At 49.4% G+C, this 18,478-nt stretch overlaps 1 protein-coding gene across 2 annotated transcripts in view; it reads left to right on the forward strand.

Moving 5' to 3' along the window:
* The window catches only part of VIPR1 (vasoactive intestinal peptide receptor 1), a 174,461-nt gene extending 158,291 nt beyond the window's left edge, over window positions 1-16,170 (forward strand). For both annotated transcript variants that reach the window (XM_054016641.1, XM_054016642.1), the window contains exons 10-13: window positions 3,983-4,074; window positions 12,367-12,496; window positions 13,724-13,765; window positions 15,134-16,170. In XM_054016641.1, the coding sequence (XP_053872616.1) occupies window positions 3,983-4,074; window positions 12,367-12,496; window positions 13,724-13,765; window positions 15,134-15,325 (456 nt within the window). In that variant the 3' untranslated portion in view covers window positions 15,326-16,170. The remainder of the gene's footprint in view (window positions 1-3,982; window positions 4,075-12,366; window positions 12,497-13,723; window positions 13,766-15,133) is intronic.
* Window positions 16,171-18,478: the final 2,308 nt, after the last annotated feature.

Raw genomic sequence — 18,478 nt, forward strand, 5'->3', positions numbered from 1 at the left:
TGGATGGGTGTTCTGTAAATGGCATATGCAGGCAGACAGATGTAAGTGGATAGACAGGCTGACTAGAAAACAGTCTTTGCCAAGCATTTCTCTGATGTGGATGAATTGTCTTCACAGCATGGGCCAACCTAACTAACTGGGGTTAAAGTGACTTTCCCTGCTGGGCAGGTTATCCGGAACTGCCTGCTGAAGGGCTTGTTGTACCTTCCCCTGAAGCAGATGGTGCTGGCCATTCTCAGAGCCAGGATACTGGATTAGTTGTACCGCAGGGCTGATCCAGTCTGGCATTTCCTGTGTTCTACTGTAACTAATGCGAGAAGAGCAGATGTTTCCTTATTAGAGTCCCATTTGCAAAACCTTTCCACCCTTTAAGAACTAAGTCATGGATTAGAATGCCCAGGACCTGTTCCTGTGAGGTGCTGAGACCTGCCTGAGGGTGACATCCTTCCCAAAGGAGGTTTGACTTTGAATAAAGTTAAAGTTTGACTTCAGGAAGAGCTGAGGACTCTTGGCAAGTCTCATGAGGCGCACTGCACCTCATAAGATCCGGCCCTCAGTCCTCAAGCTCCCTTAACACTTCATCCCGGAGCATCTGGGAGGAAAGGGCAAGTGCTCAGATATTACACTGGTGAGCGGTGGTATAAAGAAACCTCTGATAGATGGAGGAGCACGTGGGAAAGGAGGTTGAGTTGCCCAACGTGGAAAGTTGGTGGAACCGATCTCCAAGAAAGAGGCACCAGTGAGTGTTACAAACACTTTACCTCTGCTCTGAAAAAGAAGGACACAGATATTGAAGAACGTATTGATTCACAGTAGCAAATAAATACATCTAAGGGGTGGGGAACTCTACCCAAGTTAGGTTGAACTAGCTACGTCACTCAGGGATGTGAAAAATTCTCAGAGACATAGTTAAGCTGACCTAAGCCCCGATCTAGACACCACTAAGTCGATGGAAGAATTCTTCCATCAACCTAGCTGCCAATTCTCTGAGAGGTGGATTTACTATCGCAATAGAAGAACTTCTTCTGTGGCTGTAGTAAGTGTCCACGCCACAGCAGCACAGCTGCAGCTGTGTCGCTGTCACATTTCTAGTGTACACATACCCTAACTCAGTTTCAAAAAACAATGCTCCAACTTTCTCTGCCAGCATTAGGGTTTTCTCTGCCAGACCCCTCTGTCTCAGACTCTAGTTTCCTTTGCCCCAGAGAGGCTCCATCCCCTCTTGTACTCTGGTTGGGAGCTAATCAGATCCACCTGCTAATATGACTCGTTATTAATTAAACTGCACCTTCATGCATGGTTCAAGACCCAATCCACCAGAGGAGCCCTGCTTCTCAGTGCAGGGTCCTAGAGTCTGTCCCCTGTTACATGTGGTTAAACAGCTCTATTATTGATACCCATACACGGGTCATCTTCAGTTGTACACAAGTAATTCCCCCATCAGCAGGCAGTACTCCCACACATCTGGCAGCACAACTGGGCCAAGGAATGTCATAAGCAGGTTGTCTGACCCAGCATACCTACCCATTTTTTGGCCCCATCTCACCGCCTTGATTTTCATCAGACCCCTCATTTTCATCTCTTCCCTGCATTCGCCTCCAACCAATTCTCATTTTTCTCTTGAACACATAAATAGTCTTCTCTGGTTGCAGTTTTGTTTCAAATGCAAAATTCAGCCCAGGCTCATCGGGAGGTATTTAAACCTTCTCTGATGGAAATGTCCTAAAGGGTTTAATAAAAAAAAATCACTTTTCTATAGGGGTTTTGCATCATCCTATAGAATCTAATAGAAAATTGTATCCTTGCTATAGGTTTTTAGAGTCATTTCTCAAGGTTCTTGATCTAGTTCCCATTGAAGTCAATGGGAGACTCTGATATCTAGCTCTTTCTGTGGGAGCTAGAAGAGGCAATAGAGTCCCATGATGTTTCTGAAGACACCTGTTGGTTCCATCCCTATTGATTCTTTACAGTTTCTCCATTTGGGTGTTCATCTGGGTCCATTTGTGAGCATCTGCAATCAGATGAACTTCAGTTGAATTCAGCTTTGAGTTTGTTCCCCAAACTCCGGGCAAACATGTGGGAGGGGAAGGACAGAGAAAGCGACATCAACAAAACAAGATTTAAACAGCCCACACCAAACTGAGATCTCTGTCTTGCACATAAGTTCTCCTGATGGCCAACGTATATTACCCTTTGCGTGAAGCAGATCTGCCTGCATCACCTGTCACAGAGCTAATCTCAAGAACAAACATTTTTAATAACCGCTTTGTATTTTATTAACCTTACTAAACTGAAAGGAAATCCGTATCTGACATATGTCAAAATATTTGTCTTTCCGAAAGACTGGTAGATCAGATTTTCTCTTTCCAGATGTAACCTTTTTTAGGAAGAAATACACCTCATTCTCCTGAGATGGGAGGCCTACTATCTTTTGCTGTTGTTTAATAAAACAAGCCTAAACCTTTTTCTCAGCACAAAACAGACCCTGTCCAGTAATTATGATTTTCTTCTGCATGCCTCAAACAAATCCATCGCTAAAGCCCGTCCCCTTTGCCCATCTGCCTGAGCACAATCCACTCACATTTAATCTTCCCTGTTCACTCTCTCAGCCACTTGGGCTTGACACGGTCAATGCTGCACACTGCACAGACGCTTGGGAAGCAGCTCAGATCTTCTGTTCACTTACTACAACTCGCATGTTACCGATGCTGAGTAGAATCTGCCCCCTAGGTCTAGGTGCCTGTGTGTCTGGGGCAAATCTCTCTTTAGCTAAGATGTGGGTAATTAAGCACTGGCGCAGCTTGACCAAGGGCTGTGGTAAATTCTCCATCCCTGAGAGTCTTTCAATTAGGAGTCTAAACGAGAGGTGTGCTGGCTCATTCACAAGTTGTTGGGCAAGATGTGGGAATCGCTCGATGATGTCCTCTAGCCTGGGTTGTGCAGAAGGTCAGAGGAGATGATCATAATGGTTCCTTCTGGCCTTTACATCTATGACAATATAAAATAAAAGAATCACTTGAGGGCTCATTAATTGTAAAGGATAAGGAAGGAGGTTTTGTGCCCAGACTGGTCTAAATTCACACCAGGGTTTCAAGTCTTCTCTGGTGTAGATCATCTCCTGTTTATGAGTTGTGCCAAGCAGCAGCATGGTTCAGAGGTTAGAGCACTGGGGTGGGGATTGGGGAGACCCGAGTTTTAGTCTTGCCAGATGCTGTGTGACTTTGGGCAAGTCCCCTCTCTCCTCCCCAACCCGTGCCTCAATTCCATCTATAAAATTAGGATAATAGTACCTGGCTACCTTTACAGAGCACTTTGAGATCCTCAGATGAAAAGCAGAGCTGGGGATAATAAAAATAGCTCAGGGACACCAATGGCTTTATGCTTTGGCCTAGTCTGGAAGCAGAGGCAATGTGCCAGTGTTACCCGTGATGTTAATTCCCTGCTGCCCTAGCTTGCCGGCGTGTGTGTGAAGAAGGCATGCCTGGTGAGGCGGATTAGGAGCCTGTTTGCAGTTCTCTCTGACACCGTTCCATGTATCTATTTTTCGGCGCACGGCCCCATTCCCAGTCTGTGATGTGCCCGGCAGCAAGCCCCGTATCGCCGTCTACTGCGGGCCGTGACCTCCGCTGCTCAACTAACCGAAAAGCTCTAATCCTGCCCTGTCGCCAGCCCCCCCGTGCAGCAGGACGTCGTGCAGAGCTGTGCTCTATGGGTTTGACATCATCATACTTGAGATGTATGACACAAAGTCCCAAGCAGGCTGATGTCAGGCCCAAGATGGCTGCCATTCTGTCTCGGTTTACCATGTGCTCACAGAGTGGGGTTTTCTGCCTGTGGCTTTTTAACAACGGCTCGTTCCACGAACAGATCATTGAGGCAAAAGGAATACCCTCTAACAACTAGCTCTTTTCACTGCAGAAAGGGATTGTGGGAGTTTAACCCCCTTTTCTCTCTCTCTCTCTCTCTCTCTCCTCCCCATTAGGTGAACTTCATCCTCTTCATTTGTATTATCCGGATCCTATTCCAGAAACTGCATTCCCCAGATGTCGGGCGCAATGAAACCAGCCAGTACTCGTAAGTCTTAGACGCTGTTTTCACCTGAACCATGCCGTTTTGATGAGACCTGTCAGGCCAGGCTGTTTGCTTACCCAGAACCATCCTCCTCTGTCTTCATTTGATTGATCCCACTCAGAAATGTTTTGAGTCGATCAAAGGTGTCTGAGATTAGGGGGTTGGGAGATATGCTAAAATAATCAAGCGTCTTGCTGTCAAACTGTTTTTAGATGGGTCAGGAGCCTTGCTCCTAGGAATAGCAATGAACTGGTGAGCTCCATGATGACACTTCATTGTAAGACAAACAGATGCTTGATGTGTACATTCACCATTTACTGGGTTCAGTTGTCAGAGGTGGCTAAAAGTTTCCTGAGGCTCAGGAAGAACGGGCCAAAGCCTTCCCTGGTACAAACCTTCACAGCTCCATTGAAGTCTCTTTGCATTCAGCGGAGCTGCACCCTTTTACATCAGCCGAGAACTTGGCCCAGTAATTTCACATCCAGGGTAACTAGATCGAGCCACGTTCTTGGAATCCTCATCCATCGTGACATTTTGGGGGTTCAGCCAGACCCCAATCTCAGTATGTGCTGCCCAGCAGGGGCCTGCTTTGCCAGTACCTGCTTAATCACGCTTTTGGAGAAGACTTTGGGGGAGCTCATCAGGTCCTCCGTACTGTCTCCCGAACCACAGTCTTATCTGGCAGCTCTGTGTCCCAAGGCACTGCAGCCATGAAAGCTATACTGAAAAGAACAGAGTGAGGAATAGAGAGGTGACCACAGACCACAGTGGACACAGTTGTCTGGAATCCTGTACAGACGGGGGTAGGTTATTTTCATGGTTTAATGAAAAATCAAATGGATTTAATGTCAGTCATTTGTCCAGATGGCAGAAAGAATGCCTGGGGGAAGGGGAGTGGTGTGGGATAACTGATAGGAAAGTTCAACCTGTTCTGTGTTCCCCATAGGCAGATGCAGAATGGCTTCTGTCCCTCAGCAGGCTCCAGACCAGGGGAGGGCAAACTACGGCCTGCGGGCCGGATCCGGCCCGTCAGGGCTTTCAATCTGGCCCGCGGGATTGCCAGGCCCATGGCACAGCGGGGCTAAGGCAGGCTCCCTGCCTGCCCTGGCCCCGTGCCGCTCCCAGAAGCAGCCAACAACACGGCCCACCCCCACGCCAGACTCTGCTCTGTTACGGCACATTCTGGCTCCTCCCCAAAGGGCGGAGCTAAAGGAGAAGCCCTGGATTCCATTTCTGTACTAACAGCATGTGACTGACTTCAGTGGAGTGACTTCTGATTTATACCAGTGTCCGTGAGATCAAAGTCAGTCTCACTGGGCAAGATTCTGGTCTCAATTAGATCAACGTAAACCTGGAGTAAGTCTATACTGCTTCACGGATTCACTCCAGCTTAAAGTTATATAACTAAGGCCCTACCAAACTCACGGTCCATAGGACTTTAAAAATTGTAAATTTAATGATTTCAGCTATTTAAACCTGAAATTTTACGGTGTTGTAATTGTTCGGGTCCTGACCCTAAAAGGAGTTGGGATGGGGGGCAGAGAGCTCCATGTGCCGCCCTTACCTGCAGGCACCGCCCCCCCACCTCAGCTCCCATTGGCCGAGAACAGGGAACCGCAGCCAGTGGGAGCTTTGGGGGTGGTACCCACAGGTGAGGGCAGCGTGCGTGGAGCCACCTGCCCACCCCACCCACAGGAGCCACTGCCGGACATGCTGGCCTCTTCCAGGAGCAGCGCAGGGCCAGGGCAGGCAGGGAGCCTGCTTTAGCCCTACTGTGCATCGCTGCCACTCTGGAGCCACTCAAGGTAAACGGTGCTAGGACAGAGCCCACACCCCAACCCCCTGCCCTGAGCCCCCTAACTGCCTTCCCTGAGTCCCCTAACTGCCTTCCCTGAGCCCCGTACTGCACCCCAACCCCCTGCCCTGAGCCCCCTCCTGCACCCCAACTCCCTGCCCTGAGCCCTCCTGCACACCGCATCCCTCCCACACCCCAACCCCCTGCCCCAGCCCTACATTCATGGCCCTGCATTCAATTTCCCCACCCAGATGTGGCCCTCTGGCAGGGGTGAAAGTAACTTACAGGATTTACCGGTATTGCCCTCCTGAGGGGGGCGTGGCCTCATCCAGAAGAGGCATGGCCTCAACCGGAAGAGGCGGGGCCTCTCAAGATTTAAAAGCCCTGGGGCACCGGCTGTGGCTGGGAGCCCCAGGGCCTTTAAATCAACCCGGGGCTCCCAGCTGCAGAGGTGGCTGGGAGCCCCCGAAGCTCAGGGGCAAATTAAGGGGCCCGGGGCTCCGGCCGCCACAGAGGGGATTTAAAGGGCAGGAGCTCCAGGCCCTTTAAATCCCCACCACAGCTCCGGCAGCCAGAGCGGGATTTAAAGGGCTCGGGCCTCCCCGCAGCGGCAGGAGCTCCGGGCCCTTTAAATCCCCACCGCAGCTCCGGCAGCCGGACTCGGGCATGGATTTAAAGGGCCCGGAGCTCCTGCCGCTGCGGGGAGCCCTGAACCCTTTAAATCCCCACCGCGGAAGCCGGTGCAGTTCGGCACGGTGTACTGGCTCTTGCCGGTACGCCGTACCGTACCGTACCGGCTTACTTTCACCTCCGCCCTCTGGCCAAAAAGTTTGCCCACCCGTGCTCCAGACTCTGCTGTGTTACGGCACATTCTGGCTCCTCCCCAAAGGGCGGAGTTACAGAAGAAGCCCTGGATTCCACATTTAAAGGGCTGTGCGCTGCACCTTACAATCATTATAAGCTACACTTTCTGTTGCACAAATATGGAAGGGCAGTGGCATTCAGATGCGCTATCGCTGTGTATTCAAATGACCTACATAATGTAGCACTCTGTACTAACGGCATGTGACTGACTTCAGTCGAGCGGCTTCTGATTTATACTAGTGTACATGAGATCAAAGTCAGTCTCAATGGGCAAGATTCTGGTCTCAGTTAGATCAATGTAAACCTGGAGCAGGTCGATACAGCTCCACAGCTTCACTCCAGCTTAAGGGTGTATAACTAGGGCCCAACCAAATTATGGTCCATTTTGGTCAATTTCATGGTGGTAGGATTTTAAAAATTGTAAATTTCATGATTTCAGCTATTTAAACCTGAAATTTCACGGTGTTGTAATTGGAGGAGTCCTGACCCTAAAAGGAGTTGGGGGGGGTCACAAGGTTATTGTGGGGGGGTTGCGGTACTTCTACCCTTACTTCTGCGATGCTGCTGGCAGCAACGCTGCCTTCAGAGCTGGGCAGGGGGAGAGCAGCAGCTACCAGCCAGGAGCGCAGCTCTGAAGGCAGTGCGGAAGTAAGGGTGACAATACCGGAACCCCCCTAAAATAACCTTGTGACACCCCCCCCCAACTCCCTTTTGGGTCAGGACCTCCAATTTCAGAAACACTGGTCTCCCCCCCGTGAAATCTGGTCTTTTGTGTGCTTTTACTCTATACTATACAGATTTCACGGTCCGTGACGTGTTTTTCCTGGCCGTGAATTTGGTAGGGCCCTATATAGAGCCAAGATCAGACACCGACCCATTTTTGTATCTTGCTGCTGTCCTGAGTCAGCATTTGGAACAATCTAGATCTTTATGGAGGGATTCCTAGAACGATTTGTATTGAAAAGGATTTCCAGTGGGTCATTTAGTTCAACCCCCTATATGATGGAAGGACTAATTTCATCATCCTTACTCTGCCCTTAAATCTGGGTGGCTCCCAGAGCCTTGAAAATCTCTTGTGATGGTGATTCCACTTTCTCCACTTGAATTGTTCTTAGATGCATAAAGGAAATGCTATTTGATCTCCCCATTTCCCTGCTGCAGCTCGCTAAAGCCTGTTCATTTTTGTTCTGTTTTCCCTAACCAGTATGCGTTATTGGTCCCTGCCTTTTCTATTACATCCCTTTATGTATCGGTAGTCAGATGTCATGTCTCCCCCGCTGATTACGACATCCCTGTTGATGTGCTGAGATTAAATCAGCATATTGAAATATGTTCTAGAACGAACAGTGTTGTCCTGGCGCCTTCATTGGGTAACTGGCTTCCATTAATCTCAGTGGAAGTTCTGTGTGTGTACACAGGCAGCCAAGGGAAGGATTAGGTCCTAGTGATCTAGGAGGTGGACTGGGTCTTTTTAAAAATGTTCCCAGTGAATTAATGCTGGAAAAAGCTACCAGGAATTCCTTGCTGTACCCGCAAAGATATGGCACAAGAGGCAGTAATACAAGCTTCCCCACACTGCACCGCCAATGTGCCCCTCTTGGGCAAGCATAGCCTTCCCCATATCTACCACCCCTCTCCCTACACTTCCCTCTGCAAAAGCTCCACTAGCCCAAGTAGACTCAAACAGGGAGAAGAGCCCAGGAGTCCCTGGTAACCCAGAGGCATCTTGCTGTTGCCAATCTCTGTGACGTGGAAGGGGATCACACACTCCGCGGATGAGTGGCTGTGCAGAACCCTGAGCTGGATGGAGAGACAGGCCCCTGGTTAAGCAAGGGGAGTTGAGGCTCAACGCTCGTTCGGTCCTTGCTTTTTCTGCTGCCGACAAGCGGGGGGGGAGTTGTACTACGTGCTTTTGTTTGATGTTGACTTATATGGTGGGAAATAGACTGAAACCCTCAGGGCTGGAATTTTCAAAGGAGCCCAAGAGATTTAAGTACCAGAATCCCATCAGACTGAACACCTAATTCCCTTAGATGCCTCTGAAAATCCCAGACTCCCGGCACAGAGGCCACTGTAGCAGTTTGCGGCCGGGCCCTCTTGGTTCCTGCCTCTGCTAGGCTGAGTAAGTCACTCAGAGACCCCGGGGTTCAATAACCACTGGTGCTTTTTATTGGCAGGGTTGTGCCCCCACCACCTTCTCACCATACAGCTTACATAGTGCCGGGTTCCTTGTGTCTGAACCCAGGAGGGAAGGGCTTTCTCCCCGCCTACACTCCCTCGCTCTCCTCCGTCCCACCTCCCTGGCTTCCTTCTTCCCAGCCTCTTATGTAGCCCTGGGCTAATTGGGCTGGCACCTGGCTCTCATTCCCCAATTAGGGCAGGCTCTTTCCAGCCAGCTCCACTTTATTCACCTAAATGGGGCGGGCGGGGCAGGGGGCTGATTCTGTCGTCGTTCTGCTCAGCGCCCTGTCACAGCCACCAAACATCCATCCTATGGTAACAACTCTCAGGGCTTGTCTACACTACCCGCCGGATCGGCGGGCAGCGATCGATCCAGCGGGGGTCGATTTATCGCGTCTAGTCTAGATGTGATAAATCGACTGCCGAGCACTCTCCTGTCGACTCCGGTACTCCACCAGAACGAGACGCGCAAGCGGGGTCGATGAGAGAGCGTCAGCTGTTGACTTACTGCAGTGAAGACACCGCGGTAAGTAGATCTAAGTACGTCGACTTCAGCTACGCTATTCACGTAGCTGAAGTTGCATATCTTAGATTGACCCTACGTGATAGTGTAGACAAGCCCTCAGTCACTGCTGCTGTGGGCAGGATTTGAACCAGCAATCTAACAGTATAAACCTTGTGTTGTTCAACCCATTCCTAATCCATCAAACCCTCCACTGCCCCAGGGCAGAATCCCACCCTGGGCTACCAGGTGCACAGGGGAACCTCTCCCTCTGCTACAGCCCTGAAAGTGTGCAGCAAACTCGGGGCCCCTGACCAGCTCTCTGCAGGCAATAGCAGGGAGCAGTCTCTACACTCAGGCGTGCAAAGACTATGGTTGTGCTTGGCTGCTGCATGCGACCTTCAGCCCACTCCCACTTCAGACACCCACAAAGCAGTTGGGCACAGAATGGCCCTCTATGCTGCAAAGTGAAACTGCAAGGGTTATCCAAGAATAATCTGGCCTTGCATTCTTCTTGGGTTTCAGCACTTCTGTGCTATTCTGTGCAGGTACTTATGCTCTGCCCATCACTTTTTGGTATCTGGGAACCTATCGAAAGTACAAAAGTTCATGGCTTGCATTTGTTGAGCATGCAAGAATGATTTTGCTTCATACCTGAAACGTCCTTGCACTGAATTACACAGTCTTTCAAATTCCATGCTCGATCCATGTCCTTTTGGCCAGTCTGGGTTGGTATAAGTGGATGTCGCTCCCAGCCAAGTCACTGGATTTGTGCCTGTTTACACCATGCTGAATTTGGCCCTTGGGACCAAATGTGAGCCTCAGTTACATTGGTGCAACCTGATTGACACCAGTGGAGTTGCATGAGTGCAATTGATGGCAGGATTTGGCCCTCAGTATCCAGAAGGCTCCTGCCAACTGCAGATGTATGGTCTGGATGACCCAAGAGATCTGTTGTTCATCATCCCTGTGAATTCTTCCTGCCAAATCTGAGATAAGAATTTGTTTTAGTCTAACAGAATCTGAGATCTCACCCTCCCTCTCTGCCCCCCCAACCCAACACTGTTTATTGAAGAAATAACTTGTTGACACATTGACAGTATCTTTTGATGCTTGCCAGTTCCATCTGAGTCCAAGTCTCCAAGCCCAAGTGTGATGTTGACTCATTCATTAATGCTACAGCCATGGAGCTGCGCTTTAATTTATTGTAAAACGTGAAGGCACTCCTCATGAAAAAGCCTTTTGAAATTACTGACAATCAAGCAGCATGGGGACAACAATATTTCAGGCAAAACAGAAGATAAAACCCCATGTTTTCTGTAACAAGAACTTTGTGCTTAATTAATTCTATCAACATTCTATTCTACATAGGTTCTTATACCACCTCCATTCATGCATTAAGCAACGTAACTAACATCTGGTGTGGGGGGGGGGTCATTTTTTTTCTCCTCCTCTCCCAAGGGTGAGGGAATTGTGTCTGCAGTATCGTGTGTTGGTAGGGCTGGGGGGATTTAATGTACACACTGCTATGTGTGTGCTAGACAAGGCGGGTGGAAGAAGAGCTCCTTGCACTTGGAGTGGAAGGCAGTGAGGATTGTGATGGTCATTAGTTCCTTGGGGAGTTCTGGAAATCATGATTGCATGGACCACGGTGGTGGGGGATGCTGTAGCAGAGGCAAGCTTTCCGAATGCCTCCCTCTTCCTACAGGCATTGGTCTAGATTGGGATCAGCTCTAGCCAGCTGCTTTACCCAGTGCTGACTTCAGCTTGGCATTAGAGGCCTGACAGAAGCCCATAGAAGCTAGGAATGGTGACTAGAGGGAGGTGGGGAGGAAGACCGTGCTTTATGGGATTGTGCATGTGAGGGCCTTGGCACGGGAGGAACAGCTGCCCATAACACCCGAATGGCCTTGGCCAGAGCCATTTCAGGGCATTTCCCTTCCCCACGTTGGCCTCGGTGAGGTGGGACTGGAGTCCTTGGAGATCGATGGTGTCAAATGCCCCTTAAGCTCATTGAAGTTTTGCCTTTCATTTTATTTCAGTCAGTGGCATTTGATTTCCATCTGTAATTAGATGTCAGAAATGATCTGCCATTCCTAATTAGAGCTCTGATTATCCTCTTTGGGGCCATTAGGCTCTAACGCGGCTCATCCTCCTGCTTTGGAACACGTGGGCCGCTCCAGCCGCTCTCTACACTATCATCACTCGCAGCTAAATGGATTTCTCCTCTAGATCCCCGACTGTTCTGCAGTCCCAGGCAAAGGCAGTCGTGGGCTCTGTCTGGCTTGTGGAGATGAATAACGGTCTCTGGCGGGCGTGGAGGAAATACCTCCACTAGAGTTGATGGGCATAAAAATGTCACGCGTTAGAACATCTCTGCACCTGAAGCAACCAGCCGCGGGTGAGCCCCGGGCAGAGGGGAACTACGACAGGTTTATTGCCAAGACTCGGCTGCCAGCGCATGTGCCGCAACAGTTGCTGTTAATAAGGGGGGGGAATTACATCTCTGAAAAACACTGTAGCAATCACCACGGGCCAGATCTTCAGCTACGGTGAAGCGGTGTAGCTGGATGGACATCAGTGAAGGCTTGCTGTTTTACATCTGCGGAGATGTGGCTCCAAATCTCTGAAGCACTAAGGCCCAGATCCTCAAAGGTATTTAGGCTCCTAACTTCCACTGATTTTTTTCAGTGAACCTCAGAAGCCTAAATACATGTGAGGGTCTGGGTTTAATTCCCCTTCGTTTATTATTACCCACTGCTTATGCTTTCAGAGCTTTAAAATTCCACCTCCAGCACAAAGTGAATTCCCTGGCATCACACTGACCCGCCCTCCCTGCACCGCAGGTGGATCATTAGGGCTGTAGGCGCATCAGCAGCCGAATTTCATGCCGTCTCGTGCCCGTCGTGGTTGTGCCCTTTCCCTTTACAGCTCATGCTTTTCTTTCTGACAGGAGACTGGCTAAGTCCACCCTGCTGCTGATCCCGCTCTTTGGCGTCCACTACATCGTGTTCGCCTTCTTCCCCGACAACTTCAAAATGGAGATAAAGCTCGTCTTCGAGCTCGTGCTCGGCTCCTTCCAGGTGCGTCACCCCTTAGGACTGGGCCAAGGCCACCAAAAATCAGGGCGAGTCTGTCAGAACTGCGGTGCTTTGTAGGAACAACTGTGGGACTAAGGAAACGTGTAAAGGTGTTTTCACTAGCACATGCCCAATCCTGCTCCCACGGGAGTCTGTAAGGGGCTTGCCGTTGACTTCAGTGAAGGCATGGGTGGGTTACTGTTGTGCATTCTCATATTGCCTTTCACCTCCTGGCACCCCAATATGTTTTACCAACAGTCAGCTAAATCCTACAGTCTGTACTCAGATGCCACGCAGACAGCATTCTGTTAACTGCAATGGGAGGCAGAATTTCTATTGACCGCAACGGGGCTTGTTGCATGAGTTAATCCAGAATGATACCCGGGGGCGGCAGTCTGACCTAATGGATAAGACCCGTCAGGAGACCCGTGCTCTAGTCACTGTTCTTCTGCAGGATGACTTTGGGCACGTCACTTCCCTCCCTATGCCTCAGTCTCCCCAGCTGTAAAATGGGGATAATGATACAGCCTTCCTTTGAGGTATGATGCTGCTTTGAGATAGGGATGAAAAATGCTAGGGGTTATTTCAACCATTAGATACATACATACACACACTTCACTTCAATCAACGTTCCGCTCTTAACGCAGGCCCCGGTTCTGCACAATGATTAGCACTCATTGATGGACTTCAGTCTGCTGCCTTGAGAACTGAGTCTGTGTTTTATCACGTACTGTACCACTTACGTGCTTTGGTCGGCAGTGAAATAGCTAGCAATGCTGACATTTAAATCGTCATTTGGCAGCTGAATTAGCACCTTACAGAGATGGATGGGGCAGTTCAGAGCTATCATTTCAGGCTGCCTGCAGACTCAGGCAGACATCACAGAACTGGTTTGCCGTCCGTTCACATTTTCAGTGTTATCTCCACAATTGTAAGGGCCAGAGATGGACTTTTTTCTTTTTCTTTTTTTTTTAAAGAAAGCCGAGATTCTGAAGAATAAGAGGGCATCGTAAAAAAAAGTCACAAGGTCACCATCTAGGCATGACACAGCCCAACTCAAATCCTGCACTTTAGTAAGGAAGCTAAAATCAAGCAGCCTCTATCTATACCAGGGGACTGTTAGAAGTTTCCTGGTTATGGCCTCTGTGTCCAAGGCTGTGGTTGACCAAGTTAAATGTAGCCTTTCTGATGGTGAGGTTCTAAGTGCCTGTCCTCTCTTCCTTCTCCCAGGGCTTTGTGGGGGCCGTTCTATACTGTTTCCTCAACGGGGAGGTAAGATCCACAGTATTGCTTGGGCAGTGCTTGTCACTAGGGTGAAGTGAATGATGCAGAAGTTCCATTCCTTACATCAGCCCATTGGGGCCGCCATGGTCATCAGATACTGGCTTTGCATGTGAATTTTAGTACTCGCGGTGCTGAGGGGGGCGCTACACAGTGCCGAGTCCCTCTTGTTGTATTCACAGAACAGGCAGCAAGCGGAGGGCCCCCCACACCACCATCACCACCCTGCCAGTGGGCCTCAGTCCTGACCTGGAGTGACCACGCTTGGCGGTGAAGGTGCAGCCAGTCTCCAGCCCACTCACTCTTTGGCCTCTTTGGCCCTGATCCTGTTGAAGCCAAGCGGGCGTTTGCCCTTGACTTCGGAGCAGCAGGATCAGACCCACTGCAGCGTGCAGGCCGGTGAGTGCAGTGAGTTTTGTACCACGGAGCGTGTGTCCATTGGAAACTGGACTGAACCCCACCAAATTAATTTCACGAAAGCCGCTGAGCAGATGTGAGCCGGGAAGAACGTTCAGCCCCCTGCTAACTCGGGCAGCATTGAAGCCAATAAAGCGAGCCGTGAAGAGATGGGGGCAGCTGTGTAATTCAGCCCTGGGTTTGGTTCCCAGCCTCCCCATTAGCTCAGCGATGTTCAGAATCAGGTCTACTCCATCTCCAAGGCAGCCTTTGAATCCTCCCCGTATAGTCTGTGCTATGATTTCTGACCTGGGTGTGCTGAAAGCGCCCTATAATTCATACCATAGCCTACAACCCCGCCCCATAGAGCTAAGCGGCTGGGCAGTAGCTCCTTGTACATGGTAGCCCATGTTGGTTGATGGTTTGAATCCTGCTGCATGGCTCAGGAAAACCAATGCCCTCTGCGCACCAAACAGTGCCACAGCTCCGCAAAACATTTCTTTGGTGAAAGAAGCTTGTGACTGAAAAATGTTTCCTAATTACCCTCATAAAGGGGAAAAAATGTGTCAACAGTCGAGGTCATTATAACTCCTTCATTGTATCAGCCAACCGGCTCAAAGACTGCTTCATCCCTAACTGGTGCATCTCTTCACTACCTGCCACTTAGCTATAAAGTTCTTACCTGCTGATATCAGTTCAGTGGCCTTCGTGAATTGGTCCCTGCTGGCCTTAAAATAGAGTGATTCTCCTTGTCCAACTCAACACCCATTTCCTTCTCCGAGGGACCATCCTGGACTTCCCAGGGAAGGGGGGTCGCTTGTTCCCGGTTCCACCATGGCATTGGCGCCAGAGCCAGTTAGCAGCTTCTAGTAGGAATTTAATTAAGCCACCTCGCGCGTAAAACCAAACCAGACCAGCAGAAAGGAGCTCCATCCACTAACGTGCTTCTCTGTCCCCACTTAGGTCCAAGCCGAGCTGAAGCGGAAGTGGCGCAGGTGGCACCTGGAGAGGTTCCTGGGCTCTGACATGAAATATCACCACCCATCCGTCGGGAGCAATGGTACCAACTTCAGCACTCAGATCTCCATGCTCACCAAGTGCTCGCCTAAGACTCACAGGTGCTCCAGCTCCCAAGCAGACTTCTCTCTGGTCTGAGGGGGAGAAACGCCCCAGCACGGAACACTTGAGAGAGAGAAACCATCCAGGAATTTGTTTAAAGCTGAAGAGTGGTTTTTAAAAAAGACGCTCCCCATGACTCAAACAAAGGGCATGAAACTGGAAAAGCCGCTGACATCCTGAATGAGAAGAGACAAGTCGGGACACAGAGATCTTTTTTCCTTCTTTCCAGACCTTTAACTACAGGCTTGTCCCTGGGCAATGGAGAAACTCACAAACTGACTATTAAACTTGTGCACAACTCCAGCTTGCCTGGGGAGGGCCTAGGAGGTTCTGAAAGGCTCGTGAATAGGGGGCAGGGGATAATTAATGGCTTCACCTGAGCCAGCTTCTCGGAAACAGGTAGAAACGATGCACTTTTTAAAATGAGCCAATGAGAAAAAAACATGCTTTTAATGTGCCAAGAGTCCGATCGGTAAGGGACAGCAGTGAGACGAGGAAGGACCTAGAAGCAGGGGACAAATTGTAGTAGGGTGCAGCATTGTGCGCATCCAGATGCGTTTCACATTGCTACAAATAAGCTGAAAGACCAGAACATCATCACATCGGCTCCGGAACCAGAGTGGAATCTGCAGCTCGCCGACAATCTGTATTGCCCTCGTTAATAAAAGCTTTCAGAGTACCTCCACCGTCGACGATGCCTCCAAAATGTAGCTTGCTGAGGAGCTAAAATGTAAATGCCCTTTTCTGCACTATACTCATTATGTTTTTTTAAAACAGGATATAATAGACTTGCATGACTAATGTATATAAACAAGGTACAGGTGCCAATTCAGTTGCATGGCTGTGTTTTCCACAAAAGAAACCCTCTCTGATTAAGCTTGCGATAAGTCTTGGCATATTTTTACAGCAGGAATCTTTGGGGATGTGTGGGGAGGATATTGGCTTATAATAAGTTTGTACCTGAATAATGCACACTGCGGGGAAGGGGAGACTTCGAACTCAGACCCTCTGTCAGGAGCCACTAACCAGAGTGAAGAATTAACTTAATAGCAGTAGGCAGAATTGGTCTTGGCAAAACAAGCTTAGATCCACAAGTAACTGGCACTGCAGGAGTTTGAAATAGGAAAGGGGGAACAGCGGGGCTATGAAATTGATTCCTACTTCCATTATTCCAAACAGCTTTTATCCGCCGATGAAGGTATCGCAAAGAAAATCATTAGATCTTCAGAAAGCGTGATACCATACCTTCTGTCTGCTTTCCAACAGCCTCGACATGTACATATCAGGGCGTGAGCCCCCTTTGATGTGTGTACATAGCGTCCATTGACACCAGTGGGAATTTTCTGTTTCTTTACATTTTTGGGGTGAATTGAATGTTGCTCCAGAGTGCCAGATTGACAGCTGTGGAGACCTGAAGTCCTCTACTTAGACTCATAGAATCAGAACCATAGGATTAGAAGGAACCGCGCAAGGGTCAGCTAGTCTAAACCTCGGCCAAGATGCAGGATTTGTTGTGTCTCAACTATCCAAGACGGGATCTCTGCCTCTTCTTGAAAACCTCGAGTGAAGGAGCTCCCACGATTTCCCTAGGTGTCTGTTCCATTGTCCTACTGTTCTTACAGTTAGGACGTTATTTTTTCCTTGAGATTTAATCTAAATCTGTTCTGCTGTAGTTTGAACCTATTGCCTCTTGTCCTGATCTCTGTGGCAACAGAGAACAATTCTTCTCCATCTTAGGGTATGTCTTCATTACCCGCCGTATCGGCAGGGAGCAATCGATTTATCCAGGATCGATATATCGCGTCTCGTTAAGACGCGATATATCATAGACTCATAGACATTAAGGTCAGAAGGGACCATTATGATCATCTGGTCTGACCCCCTGCATGCTGCAGGCCGCAAGACCCTTCCCTGGACTCTACCGTTGAAGTCCCCAATCCTGCGTTTTAGTGACTTCAATCGGCTGAGACCCTCCTGCTAGTGATCCCTGCCCCATGCTGCGGAGGAAGGCGAAAAACCTCCAGAGGCTCAGCCAATCTACCCTGGAGGAAAATTCCTTCCCGACCCCAAATATGGCAATCAGTAATACCCCGAGCATATAGGCAAGAGTCTCTAGCCTGACCCTTGTTGGCCATTATGCTGTTCATGTACCATTGCTTGGTTTTCCTTGGCTACTATGTTTTATTATTACACCATTCCCTCCATAAACTCATCCAACTTAATCTTAAAACCAGACAGGTCCGTCGCCCCCACCGTTTCCCTCGGAAGGCCGTTCCAATATTTCACCCCTCTGATGGTCAGAAACCTTCGTCTAATTTCAAGCCTAAACTTCCCCCCGGCCAGTTTGTATCCATTCGTTCTCGTGTCCACATTAGTACTAAACTGGAATAATTCCTCTCCCTCCCTTGTATTAACCCCTCTGATATATTTAAACATAGCAATCATATCCCCCCTCAGCCTTCGCTTTGTCAGACTAAACAACCCAAGCTCCTCTAATCTCTTTTCATACGACAGGTTTTCCATCCCCGAACGCGCTCACCGTCGACTCCGGAACTCCACCAGAGCGAGTGGCGGTAGCGCAGTCGACGGGGGAGCCGTGGCCGTCGATCCCGCGCTGTGTGGACCCCAGGTAATTCGATCCAAGATACTTCAATTTCAGCTATGCTATTCGCGTAGCTGAAGTTGCGTATCTTGGATCGATTCCCCCCCGCCCCCAGTGTAGACCAGCCCTTAGCTCCCCTCTCAGAGCAACAGCAAGGACAGTGATGGCTTCCTCCCCCTTATTCTTTCATATGGCTGGTGTAGAGCCGCAACTACAATCTCACCTTACGTTGATCGAGCCAAATGGCTACTTCAGGAGTAGCCGAATTTATTGCAGTGATGCCATCTTCATATTTATAAATTGGGCAGTAGGTGCTGATATGTTTGACGGCCTGTCATGGGGAACACATTTGCATGGTGCAGAGTCCTTGATTTTCCATTTGAGCATTAGATGTCCGCATCTCCCATGGTTGGTTCAGAGTGGACCAAGATGACTATGGAAGGTTGAACCCAGGAACCTTCTGCGTGGGATCCGGCACAAGATGCTTCCTCTTTCGCTCTACTCACCCCAACCATCCCCGTACAAAGAAACACTTGCTGTAAAGCTAAAGCGCTACAATAATCACTCTTGTAAGGTGTATCATTCCA

Source organism: Malaclemys terrapin, chromosome 2, assembly GCF_027887155.1.
Source record: "Malaclemys terrapin pileata isolate rMalTer1 chromosome 2, rMalTer1.hap1, whole genome shotgun sequence".
NCBI lineage: Eukaryota > Metazoa > Chordata > Testudines > Emydidae > Malaclemys > Malaclemys terrapin.